Raw genomic sequence first — 22,478 nt, 5'->3', positions numbered from 1 at the left:
TGAAATTGAAAAATACAAAATCAATAAGGAGAATTTCTTTGCAATTTGGGATTTTGAGCTAGAAGTTAGGACTTGGGTTTGTAACCTAAGGCTTTCCAGGGATAAAATATGGACAACTAGCTTGATAAAAGAAATAACCACTTGATACCTTGGAAGAGCAAGATTCTGGCAGATTAATATACATGGGCAACAGAAAAATCACTTTTTAAAAGTAGCCAAATCTACCAATTGAGAATAAGCAAGAGTAATTATTTACAATTATACAGGAGAATTATCTGAAGTTAAGGGCCAGAAAATTAAATTTGTAAAAGATTTTAACTCAGGCAGGAAGGTGGCAGGGAGGGAAAGAAAATGACAAGGATTGGATAAAAGGCCAGGCAGCATAAAAACGCAAGAATTAAATACAGTTGAGAGCTGGCTGAGCAGTCCGGGCACCACCACAGTCTCTGTCACAACTCCAGAAATCGTGAGAAAGATGAGGAGACAAAGATTTTCACCTACAGTTAAAAGTCATCAGATGGGAGAGACGGGGAAGAGTTGAGAGTCTTTATGGTCAACACTCAGCACTCAGCTCTCATCTGTGAGATTCGGCCCAGGACACCAGACCCCTGCTAGGCACACACCCTGATGCTCAGAGAAGAAGCACAAAGAGAATAAACTTCCCTTTCTTTTTTATTTTATTGTATTTTTTGATAAAAATTGCATATGTGTATAACATGATGTTTTGAAATTCGTACACATAGTGCAATGATTACCACAGTCAAGCTAATTAACATCCAACTCCTCCCATAGTTACCAATTTGTGTGCGCGCACACTCAAAGCATTTGAGACTACTCTCTTAGCAAGCTGCCAGTATACAACACAGTGTTATTAACTATAGTCCCCATGCTGTACATTTGTGACAACACAGATAAACTCAGAGGACATTATGCTAAGTGACCTAAGTCAGACACACCAAGAAAAATACTGCATAATCTTGCTTAGATGAAGAACCTAAAAAAGTCTAATTCATAGACACAGAAAGCAGAGCACTGGTTACCAGGAGCAGGGAGGTAGGAGAAATGGGGAGATACTGGTCAGAGTACAAAGTTACAGCTCTGTAGGATGAATAACGGCCCCGTCTTCTCTAATAGGGTTTGGATACTCACAGCGCAATCTGGCAGAGCTTGGGGGAACAGAGAAGCCAGAAGCACTAAGTGTGGAGGCTGAGCTACAACACAGAAGGACCGCGGGATCCTGCAACCACCGAGAGAGGCACAGGCCCAAGAGGCAGAAAGGAGGTCCAAGGATCAAAGGAAGGAAGCAACGCATCATGGTGGGTCTTCAAATCCCCAGTCTGCATGTGATCCTAAAATTTCCTAGCCTTCCCAAAAGCCAGGGTGGAAGACACTGATGTATTTATTGCTTTATGCAGCTCAGGACTACGGAAAATCAAGAAAGCAGTGAAGCGCATTAGTAGACACAGCTCCCAGAGGCTTGGGGAGCTGAGACTCAAGATGCAGGGCACTACGCAGAGCGCAGGGCAGTTTCTCATAGGGAAGTTCACCACCTACCTGCCTTAGCAACATCTGGGATGCTTGTTAAGAACACCAGTTCCTGGACTCCTTTCCAATCCTCCCGAACCAGAAAGTCAAGGGAGCAGGGCCAAGAATCTGAATGTTTAACAAGCATCGCAGTGATGTTTATCAGCTTTCACTTGCACAGCCGAAATGGTGGTGGCCGGAATCAGCTGTAACCAGATAAACCTGGCTGAGATGCTGCTCGGCCTCTGGGTCCTCGCGTGACTCCTGCAAGTCACTCAACATTTCCAAATCTCTAATGCCTTCACGACAGTCACTGGCATAGAGCAGTCCTCAGTGAACGATAAATAAACCCCATTTGTTCCAGTGGGCGGAAGCAGCCGTGGCCTGCCCGCCTTCTCCCCCTCACACAATCTGTCTAGGGGCACCCACTGCACCAGTTCTTCCAATTTACTTTGATGTACTCTGATTCTTCTGATTTCTAGAACACTCAGTGGATTTTTAATATCTTTATGGAGATGATTTAAACAAGTCATACTAGTGTAAAGACCCAGCAAATTTTTCTCATTTAGGAAGCAAGAATAAAGCAACAGAAAATGCCCTGTTTTGCCTAGTCGCAATCAAAGAAACATTTCATTGTTTCTTTCTAAGTTATCTCAAACTAAACCCCCTCAATAATACCTGTACCATCTTCCACATCATATTCACAGACTGACAGTGCACTGATAAGAAATCTTAATTTCAGTAATGAACCATTTACTTTTATTGGGAAAAATTTAATTTGTAAAGTATTCTTCTAAATATGTAGATTAAATAGCATCTTTCTAAGCATTTGAGGAAAACTATACACAAGACATCGCAGAAATTTGTTAGAAATTATTTAAATATGCATAAACTGGAACTAATTAGATACACAAGAATTATAAGTTAATAATCGAGATGTGGGAAATGTGCATTTTCCATGCACGGATCCAAAGGTGTGAGGGTGCGTGGAGAAGGGAAGCACAAGAGCTGGGAACTTGGTGGCAGGGTCCTCACAGCTCTGACCTGGCTCACTTGGGACAGTGCACAAATCACCTTCCGAGTGTGATGATGATTTGATGCGTCAACTCGACTGTGCCATGCGGTGCCCAGATAGTTGGTTAAATATTATTCTGGGTGTATCTGGGAGGGTCCTTCTGGATGAGCATCTGAATCTGTAGACTCAGTCAAGCAGACGGCCCTCCCTAATGTGGGTGGGTGCGATCCAACCCACTAAGGCCCTGAATAGAACCAAAAGGCTGAGTAAGGGAGTATTCGCTCTGCGAGCTGGGATATCAGCCATCTCCGGCCTCAGGACTCAGGCTCAGCCCGGCACTTCCTGCACCAGCCCTCCTGGTTCTCACACCTTCAGACTCAGACTGAAACTATACATCCCCTCTCTTTGCTCTCCAGCTTGACAATTCCTTATAATAAATATATACACTACTATAAAGGTTATACTATATTATATAAATACATAATAAATTATGATTATAAATATATGTCCTATTGGTTCTGTTTCTCTGGAGAATCCGGACTAATACACTGAGCCTGTGTCTTAATTTGTAAAATGAGGAAATCACGTCAGTTGCTCTTCAAGACCCTTTTCATTTGCACGTTCGGTGGGATTTGAATACTGGCTGCTCCTGATCCGGTGACTCAAACTTGTTCAATGTCTTAGCATAACCAATTAGTAAGTGTGACTGTGAGCAACTTATCAGCCCTCTCTGGTGCTTAGTTTCCCCATAAAACGGACCTATTATTAACAAACCCCCTTGTATTGTTAGAGCTTTCCAGGAACATCCTCTTTTGGAATGTAGGCCTCCTATGCATTTGCCACTTTGTGGACCTTTCCTTAAATTAGTTAAAGCCTATGTATTTTAAGTACAGACCTGGCAAACTGAACTTCATTAAAATGCAGTGGTTTGAAAATAAGGACAAACGCTATGTTTAAAATTAACACTGTGACTGAATTTTAGCAACATATTTTAAAATGATGGGTGGATTGCTTCTTCGTGGACCCCTCTTCAGTCCCTCAAAGCCTGCAAGCTCTTAAAAAAAAGAAAAACCTCAGGACTGCTCATCAAATTACGGAGTTCTGTAGGACTTATTCCAGTCTGTGTTGCTGCAGGTGAACTATTAAAGACCCACTGTTCAGGGAGATGCTTCTCTCGGGATCATTGCAGGAAATACCAGTTTTAGCAGAAATCCTCGGCCTGCTGGAACAACTCCCACTTCCCTTCTGTGCCACGACCTTGCCTCAGTGGCAAGAAGTTCTAACTCTTGACTTCCCTATTTAGCTAAGAATCCTCCTTTTCTTCCCTATTGGGTCTTTATTCATTCCATCAATTATGCATTGGGTGCCACAGGATAGGCGCTGTTCTAGGTGAATCCCTGAATCATCAGTGTTTTATTCATCAGTGAATAAAACAAAGCAAGACTCTTGCCCTCTACATTCCAGTGGGGGAGAGACAGGCAACAAACCTAATCAATAAGTAAACTAATAGTATACTAGAGGGTGATGAGTGCTACGGAAGAAGCAAAAAGTAGAACAAGGTAAGAGGGACTGGGAGTGTGGGAGGGGAGCTGGTGCGGGTGGGAAAGGCATGGGATTCACACGGGGTAAGCTATTGCCAGATCTTCCAGTCAGTCCCATCAGTAAGTGACCAGCCTGGCCCACCTAAACTCGCTACAGATGTTATATGTTAGCATGTCTTTTAAACTGTAAAGCATTGTCAAAATAAAAGGATCCAATATAATAACCATCACTACCTAATTTAAATAGAGGCACAAAGAATAATTGGAGATCTCTCTCTCTCTTTCGCGTGCACACACACACACATACATAACTCTGGCCCATTCCCATGACCAGACTTCTTTACCCACAGTATTCTTCAATGCCACACATCAGCTTTGAGGAAGCGATTCTCCTGTGGGTTTTCTGTTTCCTATATTCAGCACGGCCTGGGACTCCGACCTTCTCCCCGTCCCTTCTGAGGCCAACATCTTTGCCCATGAGCAAGACTGCAAAACTACTTTCAGATTACACTACACTGGTATAATGAGGACAGTTTTAAGGCCTTCCAAAGCCAAGTCATGTTCCCTTTTATAACCCGCTCTTTCAAATAAGCTTCAATAGGACTTCTGCTCAATTTAGATAGGTAATTGGCAACTGGGCATATTTAGGACGTTTTGTATTGTTTTTCATAACATGCAGGGAAAACGATTGATCATTTTTCCATCCCTAAACCAACGATGATTTTTGCCTTAAGCGTTGTGCTTCTCCTCTGTGATTTAGCTAATTCCTTCAATAATGCTTCTTTTACCTGCTAGGTTGGCTGACCATTATGTCCTGGAACATCTGATTGCTTGGCTTACATCTCAGACATGTCTCCACTGAACCTCCTGATTGCTCAGACCCCTGGTTCTCTCAGCTCCTTTCCTTTCTGGTGGATTTTAAACTTCTGAGACTTTGAACTTTCCTCTGCCTCTGAAGTGGCCATAACCCGTTATATGTAACAGCATTAATGCTGACACGGATAAAGAATTAGCCCTGAGGCTGGCAAAAGTCCTGTCGTTCTGAAATCCCCACTAATAAGACTGTCCTGCAGTTAAACGGCTATAACAAACAGTAATAGCCTATCCACATCCATTACACAGCAGGAGGCCCGCTGCTTTTATTGACTGGCAGAAAACAATTCCCATTTTATGAAACAGTAAAAATTAAATTGAGTGTAAACTCTCCCAAGGTCGTTGCCTCTAACCTTATAACATCAGCAGTGAGGGTTGTAAACCCCACCATGTACCATTTGATCCAGAAGAAGCCAGAGAGTCAGTTCCTGCGCTCCGTGTGTGTATGCTGCATCGCATCGGAGCTGGGCTGGGCGCTGCCTCCCACGGAGCGTGGTGTCAGGAAATGGCAGGAATGCTCTTTCCCCACAAGTCTGGCAGATGCCTTGCTGAAAGCAATTGCTGCCTGCCCAGCCCGCCAACTAACGTGCACGTGTCTGTGTCATCTTGAATCATCTTTGGACCTACATTCTTGGTGGCACAAAGAGTAATCGCTCCCGTATTGACTGACCCATCAATGTGATCGCCAGCCTCTCACTCTCCTCCAGGTTACCCTAGGACCCTGCAGGGAGAACTCAGTAAGATCCTAACAACTGACAAATTGATAGCCACGAGCTTCTCAATTATAAAGACCTATCATCTCTTTTGCAACTATGTGGGAGGAGGGGGGGAAATACTGAGCAAATGCTAAGACAAAAAAGGAAATCAAAAGGTGATCTAGCCCAACTCCCTTCTTCCCACCATAAATGCCCCCAAAACTATCCCAGATAAAAGTATCAGAATTATAAAAACATGGGGAAATGCTCTGATAAAATAAATAGGTAAATTCAATGAAATGTCTATCAAAATCAAAGCGGGCTTTGTTGTAGAAATTCACAAGCTGATCCTAAAATGTATGTTTTAATAATGCAAAGGACAAAAAACAGCCAAAACAATTTTGTAAAGAAGAACAAAGTTGGAGGACTTACACTACCCAGTATCACCATGACTATAAAGTCACAATAAACAAGACAGGTGGTACTAGCATAAGGATAGGAACATAGATCGATGGAACAAAACTGAAAGTCCCAAAATAAATCTCTACATTAATGGTCAATTGATTTTTGACAAGGGTGCCATGACATTTCAACAATTGAATAGCCACATGCAAAAAAAAGAACTGAAACCCTCATCACACACCATACACAAAATTAATGGATTATATATCTCACACTAAGAGCTAAAACTATAAAACTTCTAAAAGAAAACCTAAGAGAAAATTGTAGTGACCCTGAGTTGGGCAAAACGTTCTCAAATACGATACCAGAAGCATGATCCATAAAAGAAAAACTTAATAAATTGTACTTCATTGAAATTTAAACCTTTTGCACCTGAAAAGACAGCACTAAGAAAATGAAAGCCAAGTCATGAACTGGGGAAAAAACACTTGTAAGTCATATACCTATAGAGGAATTGCATCCAGAATAGACAAAGAATTCATAATTCAATGGTAAGAAGACAATTCAATTTTTTTAATGGGCCAAAGATTCAAACAGACATTTCACTAACAAAGATAGAGAAATGGTTAATGAGCACATGAAAAGCTTCTCCACACCATTAATCATCAGGGAAATGCCAATTAAAACCCCAATGAGAACCACTACACACTAGAATGTCTATTATGAAAAAGATAGACAATAATAAGTGTTGACAAGGATATGGAGAAAGTTGAACCCTCATACATTGCCCATGGGAATGTGAAATGGTGCAGCCACTTTGGAAAACAGTCTGGCAATTTCTTAAAAACTTAAACAAAAATTTACTGTACAACCCAACAATTAAACTCCTAGGATTTTACCCAATAGAAATGAAAACATATGTCCACACAAATATATGTACATGAATGTCCATAACAACAATATTCATAATAACCCAAAACACGTGAACAGATAAACAAAATGTGGCATATCCATACAACACAATGCTAATCTGCAATAAAAATGAACTATTGATACATGCTACAAAATGGAGGATCCTCAAAAATGTGTGCTAAGTGAATGAAGCCAGATACAAAAGCCTACACACTGTATGATTCCATTTATCCAAAATATCCAGAAAAGGCAAATTTATAGAGACTGAAAGCACATCAGTGATTGCCTAGGAATGATGGGGACAGGAACAAGAATTAACTGCAAATAAGCAGGAGGTCACACTTGGAGGGATGGAAAGGTTCCCAAACTGGACTGTGGTGATGGATGCACAAGTTTATACATTTGCTAAAAACAACTGATTACATTTACAGTGGGTGGATATTATGGTGTATAAGTTATATCTCAATGACGTTTAATAAAAAGCAATCTCTATATGTGGTATATCTTGAATATTATATTAGATATGAATACGTGTTTCAAAATAACGGAAGACAATACTTCCAAAATATTAACAGTGGTCACCTCTTTTTTGTGGACTCATGGGTGATTTTGTTTTCTTTATTATACTTATCTGTATTTTTAAGTACTCTATAAAAAGCATATATTCCTTTTTATAATCAGAAAAATAAGATTCTTTGCAAGCAAGATAGGACCTCTACTAAAAACAATATCAGGAGCTAGGAATGTAACAGCTTCCTCTAAAACATGTTCTAGTAGCTCACAACACCTGACTTTGATAATCGGTCCTATGTGCCGGTATCATATCAGTTCCTAAAATACCGTAAGAATCAATTTGCCAACTGTACCTCTCACTCTGCCACAAAATAAAATCTATGCACGTAAAATCTGCCATCGACCCATCCCAACCTGCCCCATCTTCCAGCTCAAGATTCTGTCTTGCACTGAACCCAGCCCACCTCCCCTCCTCTTGGGAGTTCATCCCGTTGGTCACTTCCACACAGATCCTTCTGCATTTTATGATGGCAGCAGAAACTCCACTGATCTCCCCTGGCCACCCTTTCAGAGCTGGGGGCAGAATGGAGAACGTGGGGCAGTTGGCAGTCTGTACTCAACAACAGTACCCCAGCTACTGAGGGAAGGGAATCAGGAGGCAATGGGAAAAGCCTGGAGCTGCAGAGGAGACGTAATAGACCCAGCTAGGCGGACCCCTGCAGACCTCTGCCAGCCCTCAGTGCTGTTCACCTCCCGCCTTCATCTCCACTCTTCCCCTCCAGCTCAGTGCCTGGGGCCTTAGCTGCCAAATCCAGAGATGAGGCTTCGAGGAGGCCAGACTGAGTGCAAAGTGCGCTAATCTCTCCTGTTAGTGACGGAGAGCAGGACATGCCACCCCAAAATATGAGGTCACTTTGGTATATCGATTCTTTGAGCTGAAGGCACCTGAAAAGCAGCCAGTCCCAGGCAAGGCTTTCTCTGAACTCCCTTCTCTGCCTAAAGACAGATCCCCAAGAGGAACTCAGTTGTCATCAATCCCCTCCCCGGGAGGACAGGACATTCATCTTCCCTAAAAACCATTTACTCTCTCCTAAATTAACCACACACCCCCTCCCCCCATTAGACAGTGTATAAGCTCTCAAATCTCAATGCTTTTCAGGTAATCACTTTTTGTTTCTATGCTTTCCCCATGCATATAACATTAAAAATTAATAAATTTCTGGGGCCAGCCGAGTGGCATAGTGGTTAAGTTCACATGCTCTGCTTCAGCAGCCGAACGTTTGTGGGTTAGGATCCTGGGTGCAGACCTCCAAACTGCTCGTCAAGCCACGCTGTGGTGGCATCCCCATACAAAACAGAAGAAGATCGGCACAGACGTTAGCTCAGGGCCAATCTCCTTCACAAAAAAAAAAAAAATTAATAAATTTGTATACCTTTTCTCCTGTTAATCTGCCTGTTGTCAGATTATTTCATAAACCCAGCTGTCAAATCCAGGAGGAGAAAGTCTTTCCTCCTCTACATGAGTCATAGCAGAAAATAATAAAGAGAGAGCTCCTGCCTCCTGCGGTTCTGAGGCCTCCCTCTGTCACACAGCCCAGCACACTGCCGCATCCTTACACCCTCACTCTTCATAGTCCCATCCTGCCACAGGGCCAAGTCACGGAAGTGCAGGCATGCTGCTAACAACTCTAACTTCATTAGCTAGAACCAATTATCACCAGAGCAGACTGTCAAAGACCCAGACTGCATGTCAAGCAGAGTAGCGATTTTCACGCCTTCAGAGAACCTTGCTCCTTTGGCTGATCTTATTTCAGTGCCTGGTATGACTGGAAGCTAAACTTGGCTTTGCCCAGCATGAGGCTTGGCCAGATGCAGGAGAGGCAGATTCCCTACAGCCCCCAGCCCAGCGTTTGTTTTCCTTCTGTCTGGGCAGGCCGCTAGCAAAAGAATTTAACCCCAGCCCCCACTTCAGGTGCTAGAATAGATGGACTGGGCTGTTTTCAAAGGGAAAAACAGCCATCACTTTCCCAAAAACTGAATGCACTCAAGTTGCTCATTCCTAAGAAAGGGGAGTACCAGAAAACACGGTGCCATTTTTCTGGCAGCCTTGTACATGAAATAAAACTTTATCAGCCTGTAACATTGTTTTACCATTTCACTTTCCTCACAGACTCACAGCTCTATAAAAGCATCTCTGGTAAAATCAGCATTACTACAAACTCACAGTGATTCATTTCTGCCCTGAGCACAGACAGAGGGAGAAGAGAACAAGTGCTGTTGTGTGCTGTCAGGCCTGCTCCGACTCCTGGCGACCCTACCAATGAGTGATGTCCAAATGTCCTGTCCTCAACAGCTCTACTCAGCTCCTGCAGATTCATGCCTAAGGCTTCCTTTATGGAGTCAACCCCTCTCATATCTGGCCTTCCTCTTTTCCTGCTGCCTTCTACTTTTCCCAGCGTTATGCATCTGGTTTATTATTTATCACGTCACCAGATCTATGGTCGAAAGATAAGCACCAACATACATCTCCAGCAGCGATGAATATTTTGTAAAAGACCTAAGAGGGTTTATGGTTAAATGTGGAAAAGCATCACTATAATATTATGGAGAGGATGCTGAACAAAGACCTATAAAAACCTTGATGCAAACCCTGAATTTTCACTTGCTGCTCCTTCATGTGCCCTAGATCAGGCCACTCAAGTTCTTGAATCCACATTTCCTCATCTGTAACAGGGTATAAACTCTCTCCCTCCGAAACATACGGTGTTGTCATAAGGATTAAGTGATGTAACATAACACAAACACTGAGTTACTAAAAAGTGCCACACAGATGTACAACATTTTATTTTTAATATATTTTTCATAAGTTTTCCAAAAGGACAAAAAAAAGAAAAATCTTGCAACTTTCATTTGCTGCATTTCTTCAGTGCCTTGCCTAGTATTAATAAATCTAGTGATTTATTAATAGTGATGAAGAGTTAATGTAGAATTTTAATATTAAAACATTAAACTTCTGTAAATGATAGCATTTTCAAAAAAGAGCCTGGCGGTGTTTGTATGCTAATAATAGACAGTCTGAGCTGTGTCTATTCATTAAAATAAAATTTTCCAAGACAAAAAGCTGAGAATTCTTTATTCATTTGTAAATTCTTAGCATTTGGTGACTATCTGAAAATTCGTTAGGATAAAGTTCAAGTGTTAATATGTTCAGGATCTCCCAACCCAATTTGTTAACTAGGAATAATATACTAAAATCAAGCTGCTAATCCTCCAATTTATTAAATGGATATCTCACACTACTGTAGCAAAGAGGTGTCATATTAAGAGTGGATTGAAAATAACTGAAATTAATCTGCTTCAATCAGTCACATTTTTTACTTTTCTGAGAACAAAAAAATAATCATCTCCAGTTTTTCCTTCATGAGAAATCTTGACACTTTACACATTATTCACCAGTTAAATCAATAGTTCAAGGCCTACACGTGGTCAAAATTATGAACTGCAGCATTTCTTTTTCATATTCTCAATTCTTTCAAACTGTTCCTTCCTTTTTTTCATATGCAGCCACCAACCACACACAGCCAGCATTCTAATATTTTCTAGCCATCTTGGTCTCACAAACTCATTCACATAAACCCTCTAAAAACACTGTTGGACATCCCAGACACTGCATTTTAAAAGAAAGGGCAAGGTGAGGGTCCTAATTAGCATAAAGGATGATGATGGGGCATTTCTGTCAAGAGCAGGAGAGGTCCCTCAGTGTATTAGTCGGGGCTCTCCAGAGAAACAGAACCAATAGATCTATACAGATCCATGTAAGAACAGAGTTATAGGAAATGGCTCACGACGTTATGGAGGCTGAGAAGTCCCACCATCCGCCACCTGCAAGCTGGAGACCCAGGAAAGTCAACAGTGTAAACCCCAGTCTGAGTCCAAACGCCTGAGAACCAGGAACGCTGACGGCTAAGGGCAGGAGAAGAACGATGTCCCTGCTCAAGCAGAGAGAGAACAAATTCACCCTTCTCTGCCTTTTTGTTCTATTCGGGCCCTCGACGATTGGATGACACCCAGATGCTGCCACCTGCAGTACTCAAATGCTACTCTCTTCTGGAGACACCCCTACAGCCACACACAGAAATCATGTTTTACCAGCTAACTTTCTGGGCATCCCTTGGCCCAGTCAAGGGGAGACATAAAATTAACCATGACAGTCACGTGCATGGAGGGTTACATGCGCAAATGGCAAGGACACCATGTGGCCACCTGTCTGAGGCCACTCTAAACGGCCACTAACTAATCTGGTGATGGTGCGTAAAGCCCTTCAGGTCTTAGTGTACGTTAGTTGACTCCTCTAGAAAACATCGAATAGTGGGGGGAAAAATCAACTACTCAATCCAATCATGTGGTCTATTATTTCACAAAGAACTAAAAGCAAGATCAAAGCAAAAGATCAGTCAGTGTTTAGGAGTTCGTCTATTTGAGGAAATCCACATTTGATCTATTAAGTTCGTGTCAAATACAGTCCCAATTTTTTGTTTGATTTTTAATTCATTTGATATATTACTCATATTTTCTATTTTATTTCTAATTCAAAGTATCCTTGAACTTGTGAAAAACAAGTGAATTCGGAAAAAGAATTGGTTAAATTGCTCGCTATTCTTCCAGATTTTCTTCCACAGGAAATAGCTCTGTCGTTGACACTTTACAGTATTTGAACTCCTTGAAACAGGACGGCTGGCACCCATTTCTCACCCACGTCATAAACAGTGTGTTATGATGAAGGGTTCAGGGGACAACTGCGGGGCAGGGATGTATAATTTTCCACTCCAAAATGAACCAGCCCAAACCCTGTAAGAAAGTGTCAGAGCAATCAGAATCGGAAGCTGGCAAAGTTTTAAAAAATGGTGTAAGTTTGATCTCCTCACAAAAGGCTAGATTCTTTTCCTTTTAGCTTTGTTGCACAGCCTAAAAAATATTCTCCAAAATAATAGCCAAGTCTCAAGGAGAGGGCTGCTTCCTCAAAGGAATAAAAAAGTTCACGGACTTTAAATTTGTATTTTTACGTAGATACATAGAAAGAATCAAGAGCTATGGTGAATCCCCTTGTCTTATCATGGCCTTACACACTCCAGAGAAAGTCAGAAAGGCAAAACGCCCTGGCACTCTCCTTCCCACACACCACTCACCCCCCAAAACCAGCCCACACCTGAAGATGTGCGCGCACACACGCATACTGCTCCTACCTTAGAAGAGAACAGGAGGTTCCAAGAAGAGAGATCGACACGAGCTCCATTGACCGCATCCTGGGCTTGGGATCGCCTTCATAACGGGAAGACTTTGCCAACGAAGTCACGTGAATTTAAAATACCTCAAATGCTTTTGAAATCAAACATCAAGTGGACCTGCGCGGCAGCCCCAGGAGGTGGTGGCAGCCCGGCTGCAGGACGGCCTGCCGGCTGATGGGACCGGGCCCAGACCCCGGCGGGGACACCCGAGGAGGCCACCGTGCAGAAGTTGGTGACGGTGTGCCTGGACACGGGCCGCCGGAACCTCATCTCCCTGCTCAACAAGAGCGGAGCTCAAGTCTGTGGACTTGGTGGGGCGCCAGTTCGAGTTCAGCGTAGATCCTTCCAGATCATCCTGGACTCCCTGCTGCTCCTTGGCCAGGGCTCCCCCAGCACGGGCCCGACTGGACACCCGACTGGACAGACGGGAGCTGGACCTGGACTTTGCTGGGCCCTGGGGCACCTGCGGCACCGCCAGGCGCAGCCCGGACATCCCCGGCGGCGGCCTCCTCCGACCGCCTCCCGGAGCGCGGGTTCGCGCGGCCGGGCCCTGCGAGCGCCCGCACGTGCTCCGCGCCTCCCGCCCCGGGGGCCGCCCGCTGCACCGCCTGGTGACGCGCACCTGCCTGCGGGCTCCGCAGGCGCTGGCTGAGCCGCCGCCGGGCTCCAGGCTATCCTGGCCTGGCCCTTCCAGGCCCCCACGGGGTTGTGCCTGCCACTGCCAATGACCACGTGACCCCGTGCAGTGTCTGCTGGCCGGGCCCACTCCCCCTATCCCTCCTGACCGCCTTGGAACGAACTCGGACCCTGGCCAGAGGGCCTGGGCCTTCCCGGGTTGGGTGGGGCCTGCACTAGCATGTGGAGGACAGGAGCGAGCGGCACAGCACCGCCACAGGCCTGGGCCTGGGCGGAACAGACCAGGCTCCTCGTGAGGCCCTCTGGGCTTCAGGTCAAGCCAGGGCTCTTGGCGGATGGGTCCTTCCGTTATTGTGACGAATTTCTGGACCCGCATGATTTGGGGGGCGGGGAGGAGGCCTGTCTTGGAGGTCAGTTGCCTTCGGGAGACAAAGCATGCTTGGGGTGGTAGCATCAATACCCATGATCTTGGGTTGATTTCTGGGGGCTAGCAAGGGGATTTTTGGCGAGGGCCAGCCCGCAGTGCTCCCAGCGGGCTCCGAGGGCCTGCAGCCCACACAGTAGCTAAAATACGGTACGTTATGGAAACTATTCACTTTGGGTCAGGCTGAGTCACTAACAGGGCCTGGTGGTCCAACCTAGCTAATCGCTGGAAGGAGAGAAACTGAGGCATGAGGCAGACACCTGGGTTTGGAAAGGGATAGGTTTAGCCCAGTACCCTGACGCCCCTCCCCAGAGCTGTCCAGGTGTGCGTTGGACAAGAGCAGAGCGGCCTGGGGTGGGCCAAAGAATTGCAGCAGGAAGGACTCAGATCCCAGGACCTACAGAACGTGTTCCCAGGATATGAGTGCCCCTGAAACACCAGAAGCTTAGACAAAGGAGCTCCAAGAATCGCCCTGCATGGGAGGCCTGCACATACGGACTGATCACAGAATTGCTGATGGTTTCATTATAATCATTCAAGGAACTAAACACATTGTTCCCCTTTTGTAATGAAAAGCAGAAATAACCTAGAGAACGAAAATCTGTTTTTTCCTTCTTACATAGGTTTCACTTGCCAAGAGAATTCCCTTTCTTACAGGACAATTGTAGCTGGTTAAGGAGCCATCACACTGGGTGTTCATTATGTCAAGTCTGCTCATGCAAATGAAAATTTTTTTAAAACTCATCAGGTCAACTCAAAATGTAGGGACCATGCAGAACAGAATGTCGCCCTAGTTTGAGGTTAGGGAACGGGACAAATGTGTTTGTCTTCCTGCCTTGCTTTATGTTCCCTCGAGCACAGCGAAAACATCAGAGACTTCCGCGGACGACTGATTTGACAGGTAGCTTGCAAGTGCAGCCCAAATTCAAAAAAGACCTAGCCTCCGCAAAGCCAGGCTCTTCTTTTTCATCTTTTCTTGACATTTTGCTCCTAAAATTAGCTTTTTGATGAGAAAATTGCAGTGAGTCATACCAAAGCTAGTTAAAGGTGAGGCAGATGCCTGAGATGGAAATTGAGTTGATTCTGCTCTGCTGTGCTGACGGGGCCTGGTAATTGGACACTGGAATTAGAACTGCTGTGACCTTTCACAATGAGAAGGGAAAAAGCTGTATTCAATTTGCTGGAACTTTTTTCTATGTTTAAAACACTTTTTTTGAATGAAGTAATTTACTCTTCTTTTTAAATTAGCAATACCAAACAGCCTGTTTTTCACGTTACTCTGCATTTATTCAATAATTCTGGTTCTTAAATCAATAAAAGCCAATCTGTTTCTCACTTCTTATCACCTCTCCCTCCGCTCCCACCTTCCATCCTCCCACGTCCCTCGCCCACTGTTTACGGAAGTTACCAGCATGACTTACTTTCCCTCCCGTTGCTGTTTTTCTGCCACCCCATTCTTCGTGTTACTCTTCTCCAGATGCCATCTGCCCTCTCTTCCTCTCTCCAGGGTCTTGTCTTCAGGAGCAGATCAGCAGGTATTGTTTAGGGTTATTGTTTTAAAGTGGGATGAGGAAAGAGACATGGAGGTCTTGGTCCCAGTTATGAACCAAAAGCAAGAACAGATCACTATTTCTTGCTCCACAGCACTTCACTGATGTTGTATAGCTCATCCTTTCAATTTATTTAATCATTTAACAAATATTTATTGATTGTGCTATATGTACAGCCATATTCAAGCACTTAAATAAAATTTGGTATCACTCAAAACAGGGAAAAAAATTCCTGCCTTTATGGAATTTATATTCTAAAGGGCAAAGATAGATAATACTAAAAACAAATAAAATATAGAAATAAAGAAAAAATGAAATATATGAGAAGGTGCTAAGAGTTATGAAGCACAAAAAGAATTTAGACTGGGAATTAACTGAAAGCTTTTAAAGGAAGGAAGGTGAGAAGTTCATTTTGAACATGATAAGATTTAGATATTTATCAGACAAGCAGCGATCACGCAAGCAGAGATTCAAGTAGGCCACTGGATAAGCCAGTCTGAAAATCAGGAGATAGACTGGGACTAAATATATAAACCTACGAGTCATTTCCATAAAGATGAAACTTAAAGCCACAAGACTGGCCGATAGCAGCAGAAAGGAGTACAGATGAAAAAAGGAAGAAGTCCAAGGACTGAGCCAAAGTTACTTCAGTATTTAGAGGCCAGAGTGATGAGGGAAAGTAGTAGGAAAACCAGAAAGTGTTTCCCCAGGCAGGGAGTGATCAACTGCACCAATGAAACTGACAACTCCAACTAGATGAAGGAAGTTGGCTGACAATTTATCAACTTGGGAGTCATTGACAACAGCAACTCAAGTAGGAGCACAACTCTGACCCCCCGTTACACATCCAGGCATGGAACCACATCAAAGCCTCCATTGTGATCAGGAGAGACCAGTTGGACAGCCCTGTGTTCACATCCCAGCAGCCCCATCTCCTCTGAGTGTAGGACTTGGGACAAGTCCCTTAGATTCAGCAGGTGTCGGTTCCCTCCTTTATAAAATGGGGATATTGCTAATACCTCAGTTTAATTGGGCCCTAACCACATGCCAGGTACAGCTCTAAGTGTCTTATCCTATTAACTTATTTAATCCTCACAACAGCCTTCTAAAGTAAGAATCATCATTTTAACCATTTGACACATGAGAACACTGATCCCAGCGGTGTTACTGATGGAGACCAAGACAGCACCTGCCCACTGACCCCATGGTAGGAGCCTCTTGACACGACCCCTAGAGACCCTGCCTCCTGCTACTCATGCCTCCTGTTGAATGAACCGGACCTAGTGACTCACTTTTTACAAATAAAATGTGGTAAAGTGATGGGATGTCACTCTTGAAATTAGGTTACAAGACTCTGCCTTCTGCCTTACTGGCCCTCTCTGGTTCTGTCTCGCTCTTTTTTGCTCACTCTGAGAGAAGCCAGCTATCGTGTTGTGACCTTCCCAATGAGGAGTTGCACATAGAAAGGAACTGATGTCTCTGGCAAACAGCCATCAAGGGCCAGAGGCAGGCTGGCAGCCACATGAGTGAGCTTAGAAGCATATTCTCCACAGTCAAGCCTTCAGATGAGACCACAGCCCAAGCTGACACTTTAATTGCAGGCTAGTGAGACACCCCGATTCAGAGGACCCAACTAAACTGTGCCTGAACTCCTGGTCCACAGAAATTGTGAGGTAATAAATTAATATTGTTTTTAGCTGCCAAGTTTGGGGGTAATTTGTCACACAGCAATATAACTAATATAGGTGGTAAATGGCAGAGACTGAATTAAAAGCCAGACATTTTGTTGCCAGAGCCTTCTTAAATAGAGAGAAGGGCATGAAGAAGAGCGCTGTTAGGATCTTCATAGGATTACAGATTTCTATCATTCTCAATTGGTCCCTCTGTTGCCTTTACAAAGTCCCAAGTTCAAGACGAGATAGAACTTTGAAGTGAAGGGACTGCAAACTACGCTTTGTCATCAAGATTCTAATCTCCAGAGTGGTCCAATTCAGTCAGTGGTCACCTTCACATATGTACAGGGATAAATAGACACTGCTCTGATACCAGGCTCTTCTAAGTGGTTCAAAATACCTAAATTCATTTCATCAGGCACCAGGATTTCAGATATTTCACATTTTTTTAAAACACTTCTTAGAAAGGGCTTTTAAACGTAGGATTTAAGTTAAAAAAATCAAAACTGTCTAGCACAAATCACACTGTAGATTCATCCCCCACATACAAAATTTAATTTTTAAAAATCGGCCTTGAGGGGAAAATAAGGGAAGGAGAGTTCATAAAAATAGTTAAGATATACTAATCAGTGGGATAAGATTAATTTGCTTTGCATGAACAATAGTTGGGTGCAATAGACTGATTCTACTGTAAATTAGCTTTTTTAGCACCCCCTGACTCCCTTCCTTTCTCCCAGCAGCTGCCTTACTGAGTCACTACCCTACACCTCCATCCCTGGTCCTCACAGTATTTGAGGCCCGCAAAGAATAAGGCCCTCATCAGGGGAGGGAACAAATGGGAGTTGCTCAATGGGCACGGAATTTCTGTTTTGCAAGGTGAAAAAGTCCTGGCCGTCTGTCACGCAGAAACGTGAATATAGTTAATGCTACTGAACTCTACACTTAAAAATGGTTTTGACAGTAAATTTTATAGTATGTGATTTTTACCACAATTTAAATAAATAAGCAAGTGAAGAATAGCTGATATTAATTAGAAGAGTCAAAGTTTTCATGAAGTTCTAGAAATCTCTTTAAAAGATTTTTCTCCATAAAAGAATGTAGTCACCATGAACTATAAATCAGGGATGCATAATCTTATGGCTCAGAAGTCAGCAGGTCACAGATGGCACAGTAAATGTTCTATTAGAGATACAGGTTGCTGTAGGAGTTATAGTTAATTACACCAAAACAATTTTCATGGGCCAATCCAGAGCACTTAGAGTAATTAGAGCTAGACAAGACAAGTGGAAGTTCCCCTTAGAAAGTGACAGCCCGAGGAGAGAAAAGAAACAGAGGGCAGAAGTTTAAGTGAAAGAATCCGCCACCAACCACTTCTAGAAGTAATTCCGTTTTTCCCTGGAATGCACGTTGAAAACACACGCAAACCAAACATGATTTTTTAATTTGTTTTCTAGTGTGGAAGAGTCACCCTGAGCTAACGTCCATTGCCAATACTCCTCCTTTTTTTTTTTTTTTTTTTTTGCTTGAGGAAGATTAGCCCTGACCTAACATCTGTGCCAATCTTTCCTCTACTTTGTATGTGGGATGCCACCACAGCACGGCTGATGAGTGGCATAGGTCCACACCCTGGATCCAAACCTGCAAACTCAGGCCACAGAAGCGTAGCATGGGGAGCTTTTACTACTTGGCCACAGGGCCAGCCTCCAAACCAAATATGATTTTTTTTTATTGCAGTAAACTTGGTTTATAACATTATATAAATCTCAGGTGTGCATTATAATATATTCCAAATTCTGTGTAGATTACGTCATGTTCATCACCCAAAGACTAATTACAATCCATCGCCACATACATGTCCTTAATTACCCATTTCACCTGCCTACCACCCCCCTTCCCCTTGGTAACCACTAATCCAATCTCTGTCGCTATGTGTTTGTTTATCATTGTTTTTATCTTCTACTTATGAGTGAGATCATACAGTATTTGATTTTCTCCATCTGACTTATCTCACTTAGCATAATACCCTCAAGGTCCATCTATGTTGTCATAAATGGCCAGATTTCATCATTTCTTATGGCTGAGTAGTATTCCATTGTGTATATAGACCACATCTTCTTTATCCATTCGTCCCTTGATGGGCATCTAGGTTCCTTCCAACTCTTGGCTACTGTGAATAATGCTGCAATGAATATAGGGATGCATGTATCTTTATGCAGTTTTATTTTCAAATTCTTTGGATAAATACCCAGCAGTGGAATAGCTGGATCATATGGTAGATCTATTCTTAATCTTCTGAGAAATCTCCATACTGTCTTCCATAGTGGCTGCACCAGTTTGCACTCCCACTAGCGGTGTATGAGGGTTCCCTTGTCTCCACATCCTCTGCAACATTTCTTGTTTCCTGTCTTGTTAATTATAGCCATTCTGATGGGAATGAGGTGATATCTCATTGTAGTTTTGATTTGCATTTCCCTGATAGTTAATGATGTTGAACATCTTTTCATGTGCCTGTTGGCCATCTGTATATCTTCTTTGGAGATATGTCTGTTCAGACATTTTGCCCATTTTTTAATTGCGTTGTTAGTTTTTTTGTTGTTGAGATGTATGAGTTCTTTGTATATTTTGGATATTAACCCCTTATCCAATATATGGTTTGCAAATATCATCTCCCAATTGTTAGGCTGTCTTTTTGTTTTATTGATAGTTTCCTTTGCTGTGCAGAAGATTTTTAGTTTGATCTAGTCCCATTTGTTTATTTTTCTTATTGTTTCCCTTGCCCAGTCAGACATGGTATTTGAAAAAATGCTGCTAAGACTGATGTTGAAGAGTGCACCGCCTATGATTTCTTCTAGAAGTTTAATGGTTTCAGATCTTACATTCAAGTCTTTAATCCATTTTGAGTTGATTTTTGTGCATGGTGTAAGAAAATGGTCTACTCTCATTCTTTTGCATGTGGCTGTCCAGTTTTCCCACCGCCATTTATTAAAGAAACTCTCCTTTCCTCATTGTATGTTCTTGGGTCCCTTGTGGAAAATTAGTTATCCATAGATGTGTGGGTTTATTTCTGGGATCTTGATTCTGTTCCATTGATCTGTCTGTCTGTTTTTGTGCCAGTACCATCCTGTTTTGGTTACTATAGCTTTGTAGTACATTTTGAAGTCAGGGAGTGTGATACCTCCAGCTTTGTTGTTTTTTCTCTGGAGTCCATTGGCTATTCAGGGGTCTTTTGAAGTTCCATATAAGTTTTAGGGTTCTTTGTTCTATTTCTGTGAAAAATGTTGTTGGAACTTTGATAGGGATTGCATTGAATGTATAGATTGCTTTAGGTAGTGTGGACATTTTGACTATGTTAATTCTTCCAATCCAAGAGCATGGAATATCTTTCCATTTCTTTGTGGCTTCTTCAATTTCTTTCAACAATGTTTTATAGTTTTCTGTGTACAGATCTTTCACCTCTTTAGTTAAGTTTATTCCTAGGTATTTTATTCTTTTTGTTGCAATTGTAAATGGAATTGTATTCTTAATTTCTCTTTCTGCTACTTAGTTGTTAGTGTACAGCAACACAACAGATTTTTGTATGTTGATTTTGTATCCCACAACTTGACTGTATTCATTTATTATTTCTAAAAGTTTTTTAGTGGATTCTTTAGGATTGTCTATATATAAAATCATGTCATCTGCAAATAGTGACAGTTTCATTTCGTCTTTTCCAATTTGGATCCCTTTTGTTTCTTTTTCTTGCCTGATTGCTCTGGCTAAGACATCCAATGCTATGTTAAATAAGAGTGGTGAAAGTGGTCATCCTTGTCTGCTTCTTGTTGTTAAAGGTATAGCTTTCAGTTTTTCTCCATTGAGAACGATGTTAGCTGTGGGTTTGTCATATATGGCCTTTATTATGTTGAGGTATTTTCCTTCTATACCCATTTTACTTAGAGTTTTTATGAAAAATGGATGCTGTATCTTGTCAAATGCTTTCTCGTCATTTATTGAGACAATCATGTGATTTTCATTGTTCATTTTGTTAATGTGGTTATTGATTGATTTGTGGATGTTGAACCATCCTTGCAACCCTGGAATAAATCCCACTTGGTCATGGTGTATGATCTTTTTAATGTATTTTCGTATTCAATTTGCTAGTATTTTGTTGAGGATTTTTGCCTCGATGTTCATCAGTGATAATGGCCTGTAATTTTCTTTTTTTATGTTGTCCTTGTCTGATTTTGGTATCAGGATAATGTTGGCTTTGTAGAATCAGTTAGGAAGCCTCCTCTCCTCTTCAATTTTTTGGAAGAGTTTGAGAAGGATAGGTATTAAGACTTCTTTGAATGTTTGGTAGAATTTACCAAGGAAGCTGTCTAGTCTGGGACTTTTATTTTTCTCAAGGTTTTTGATTACTGTTTCGATCTTCTCACTGGTGATTGGTCTATTCAAATTCTCTCTTTCTTCTGATTCAGTTTTAGAAGTTTGCATGATTCTAAGAATTTATCCATTTCTTCTAGATTATCCAGTTTGTTGGAGTATAGCTTTTCATAAAATTTTCTTATAATCTTTTGTATTTCTGAGGTGTCTGTTGTAATTTCTCCTGTTTCATTTCTGATTTTATTTATTTGAGCCTTCTCTCTTTTTTTCTTGGTGAGTCTAGCTAAAGATTTGTCAATTTTGTTTGTCTTTTCAAAGAACCAGCTCTTGGTTTCATTGATTTTGTCTTTAGTCTCTATTTCATTTATATCTGCTCTCATTTTTATTATTTCCTTCCTTCTGCTGATTTTGGGCTTTGTTTGTCCTTCTTTTTCCAGTTCCTTTAGATGTACAGTTAGATTGTTTATTTGGGATTTTTCTTGTTTGTTGAAGTAGGCCTGTATTGCTATAAACATCCTTCTTAGAACTGCTCTTGCTGTATCCCATAGATTTTGGCATGTCGTATTTTCATTTTCATTTGTTTCCAAGTATTTTTTTATTTCTGCTTTGATGTCTTCATTGACGCAATTGTTGTTCAGTAGCATTTTGTTTAACCTCCACATTTTTGTGGCTTTTCCCCTACTATTATTATATTACTGTCTATTTCTCCTTTTATATCTGTTAATAATTGCTTTATATATTTAGGTGCTCCTATGTTGGGTGCATAGATATTCACAAGTGTCATATCCTCTTGTTGGATTTTTTCCCTTTAATCATTATGTAGTGCCCTTCTTTGTCTCTTGTTACAGTTTTTGTTTTAAAGTCTATTTTGTCTGCTATAAATAGTGTTACCTCAGCTTTCTTTTCTTTCCATTTGCATGAAGTATCTTTTTCCATCCCTTCACTTTCAGTTTGTGAGTGTCTTTAGGTCTGAGGTGTGCCTCTTGTATGCAGCATATATATGGGCCTCGGTTTTTTTATCCAATCAGCCACCCTATGCCTTTTGATTGGAGAATTTAGTCCATTGGCATTTAAAG

General features: G+C 42.1%; 1 protein-coding gene across 2 annotated transcripts in view; it reads right to left on the bottom strand.

Moving 5' to 3' along the window:
- Positions 1–22,478, bottom strand: part of LOC139084596 (uncharacterized) — a 163,227-nt gene that overhangs the window by 60,037 nt on the left and 80,712 nt on the right. Inside the window, exon 1 of one of the 2 annotated variants that reach the window (XM_070627873.1) lies at positions 12,719–14,414. The exons of the other annotated variant lie outside the window; for it this stretch is intronic. Coding sequence (XP_070483974.1) covers positions 12,861–13,850 — 990 coding nt within the window. The 5' untranslated portion in view covers positions 13,851–14,414 and the 3' untranslated portion in view covers positions 12,719–12,860. Of the gene's footprint in view, positions 1–12,718; positions 14,415–22,478 lie in introns of those variants that run through there. 2 annotated transcript variants of the gene reach the window in all.

The sequence above is a fragment of the Equus przewalskii genome, chromosome 7 (assembly GCF_037783145.1).
Source record: "Equus przewalskii isolate Varuska chromosome 7, EquPr2, whole genome shotgun sequence".
Classification (NCBI taxonomy): Eukaryota; Metazoa; Chordata; class Mammalia; order Perissodactyla; family Equidae; genus Equus; species Equus przewalskii.
Note: the sequence above shows the minus strand (reverse complement) of the source record. Positions and strands in the feature narration are given on the sequence as shown.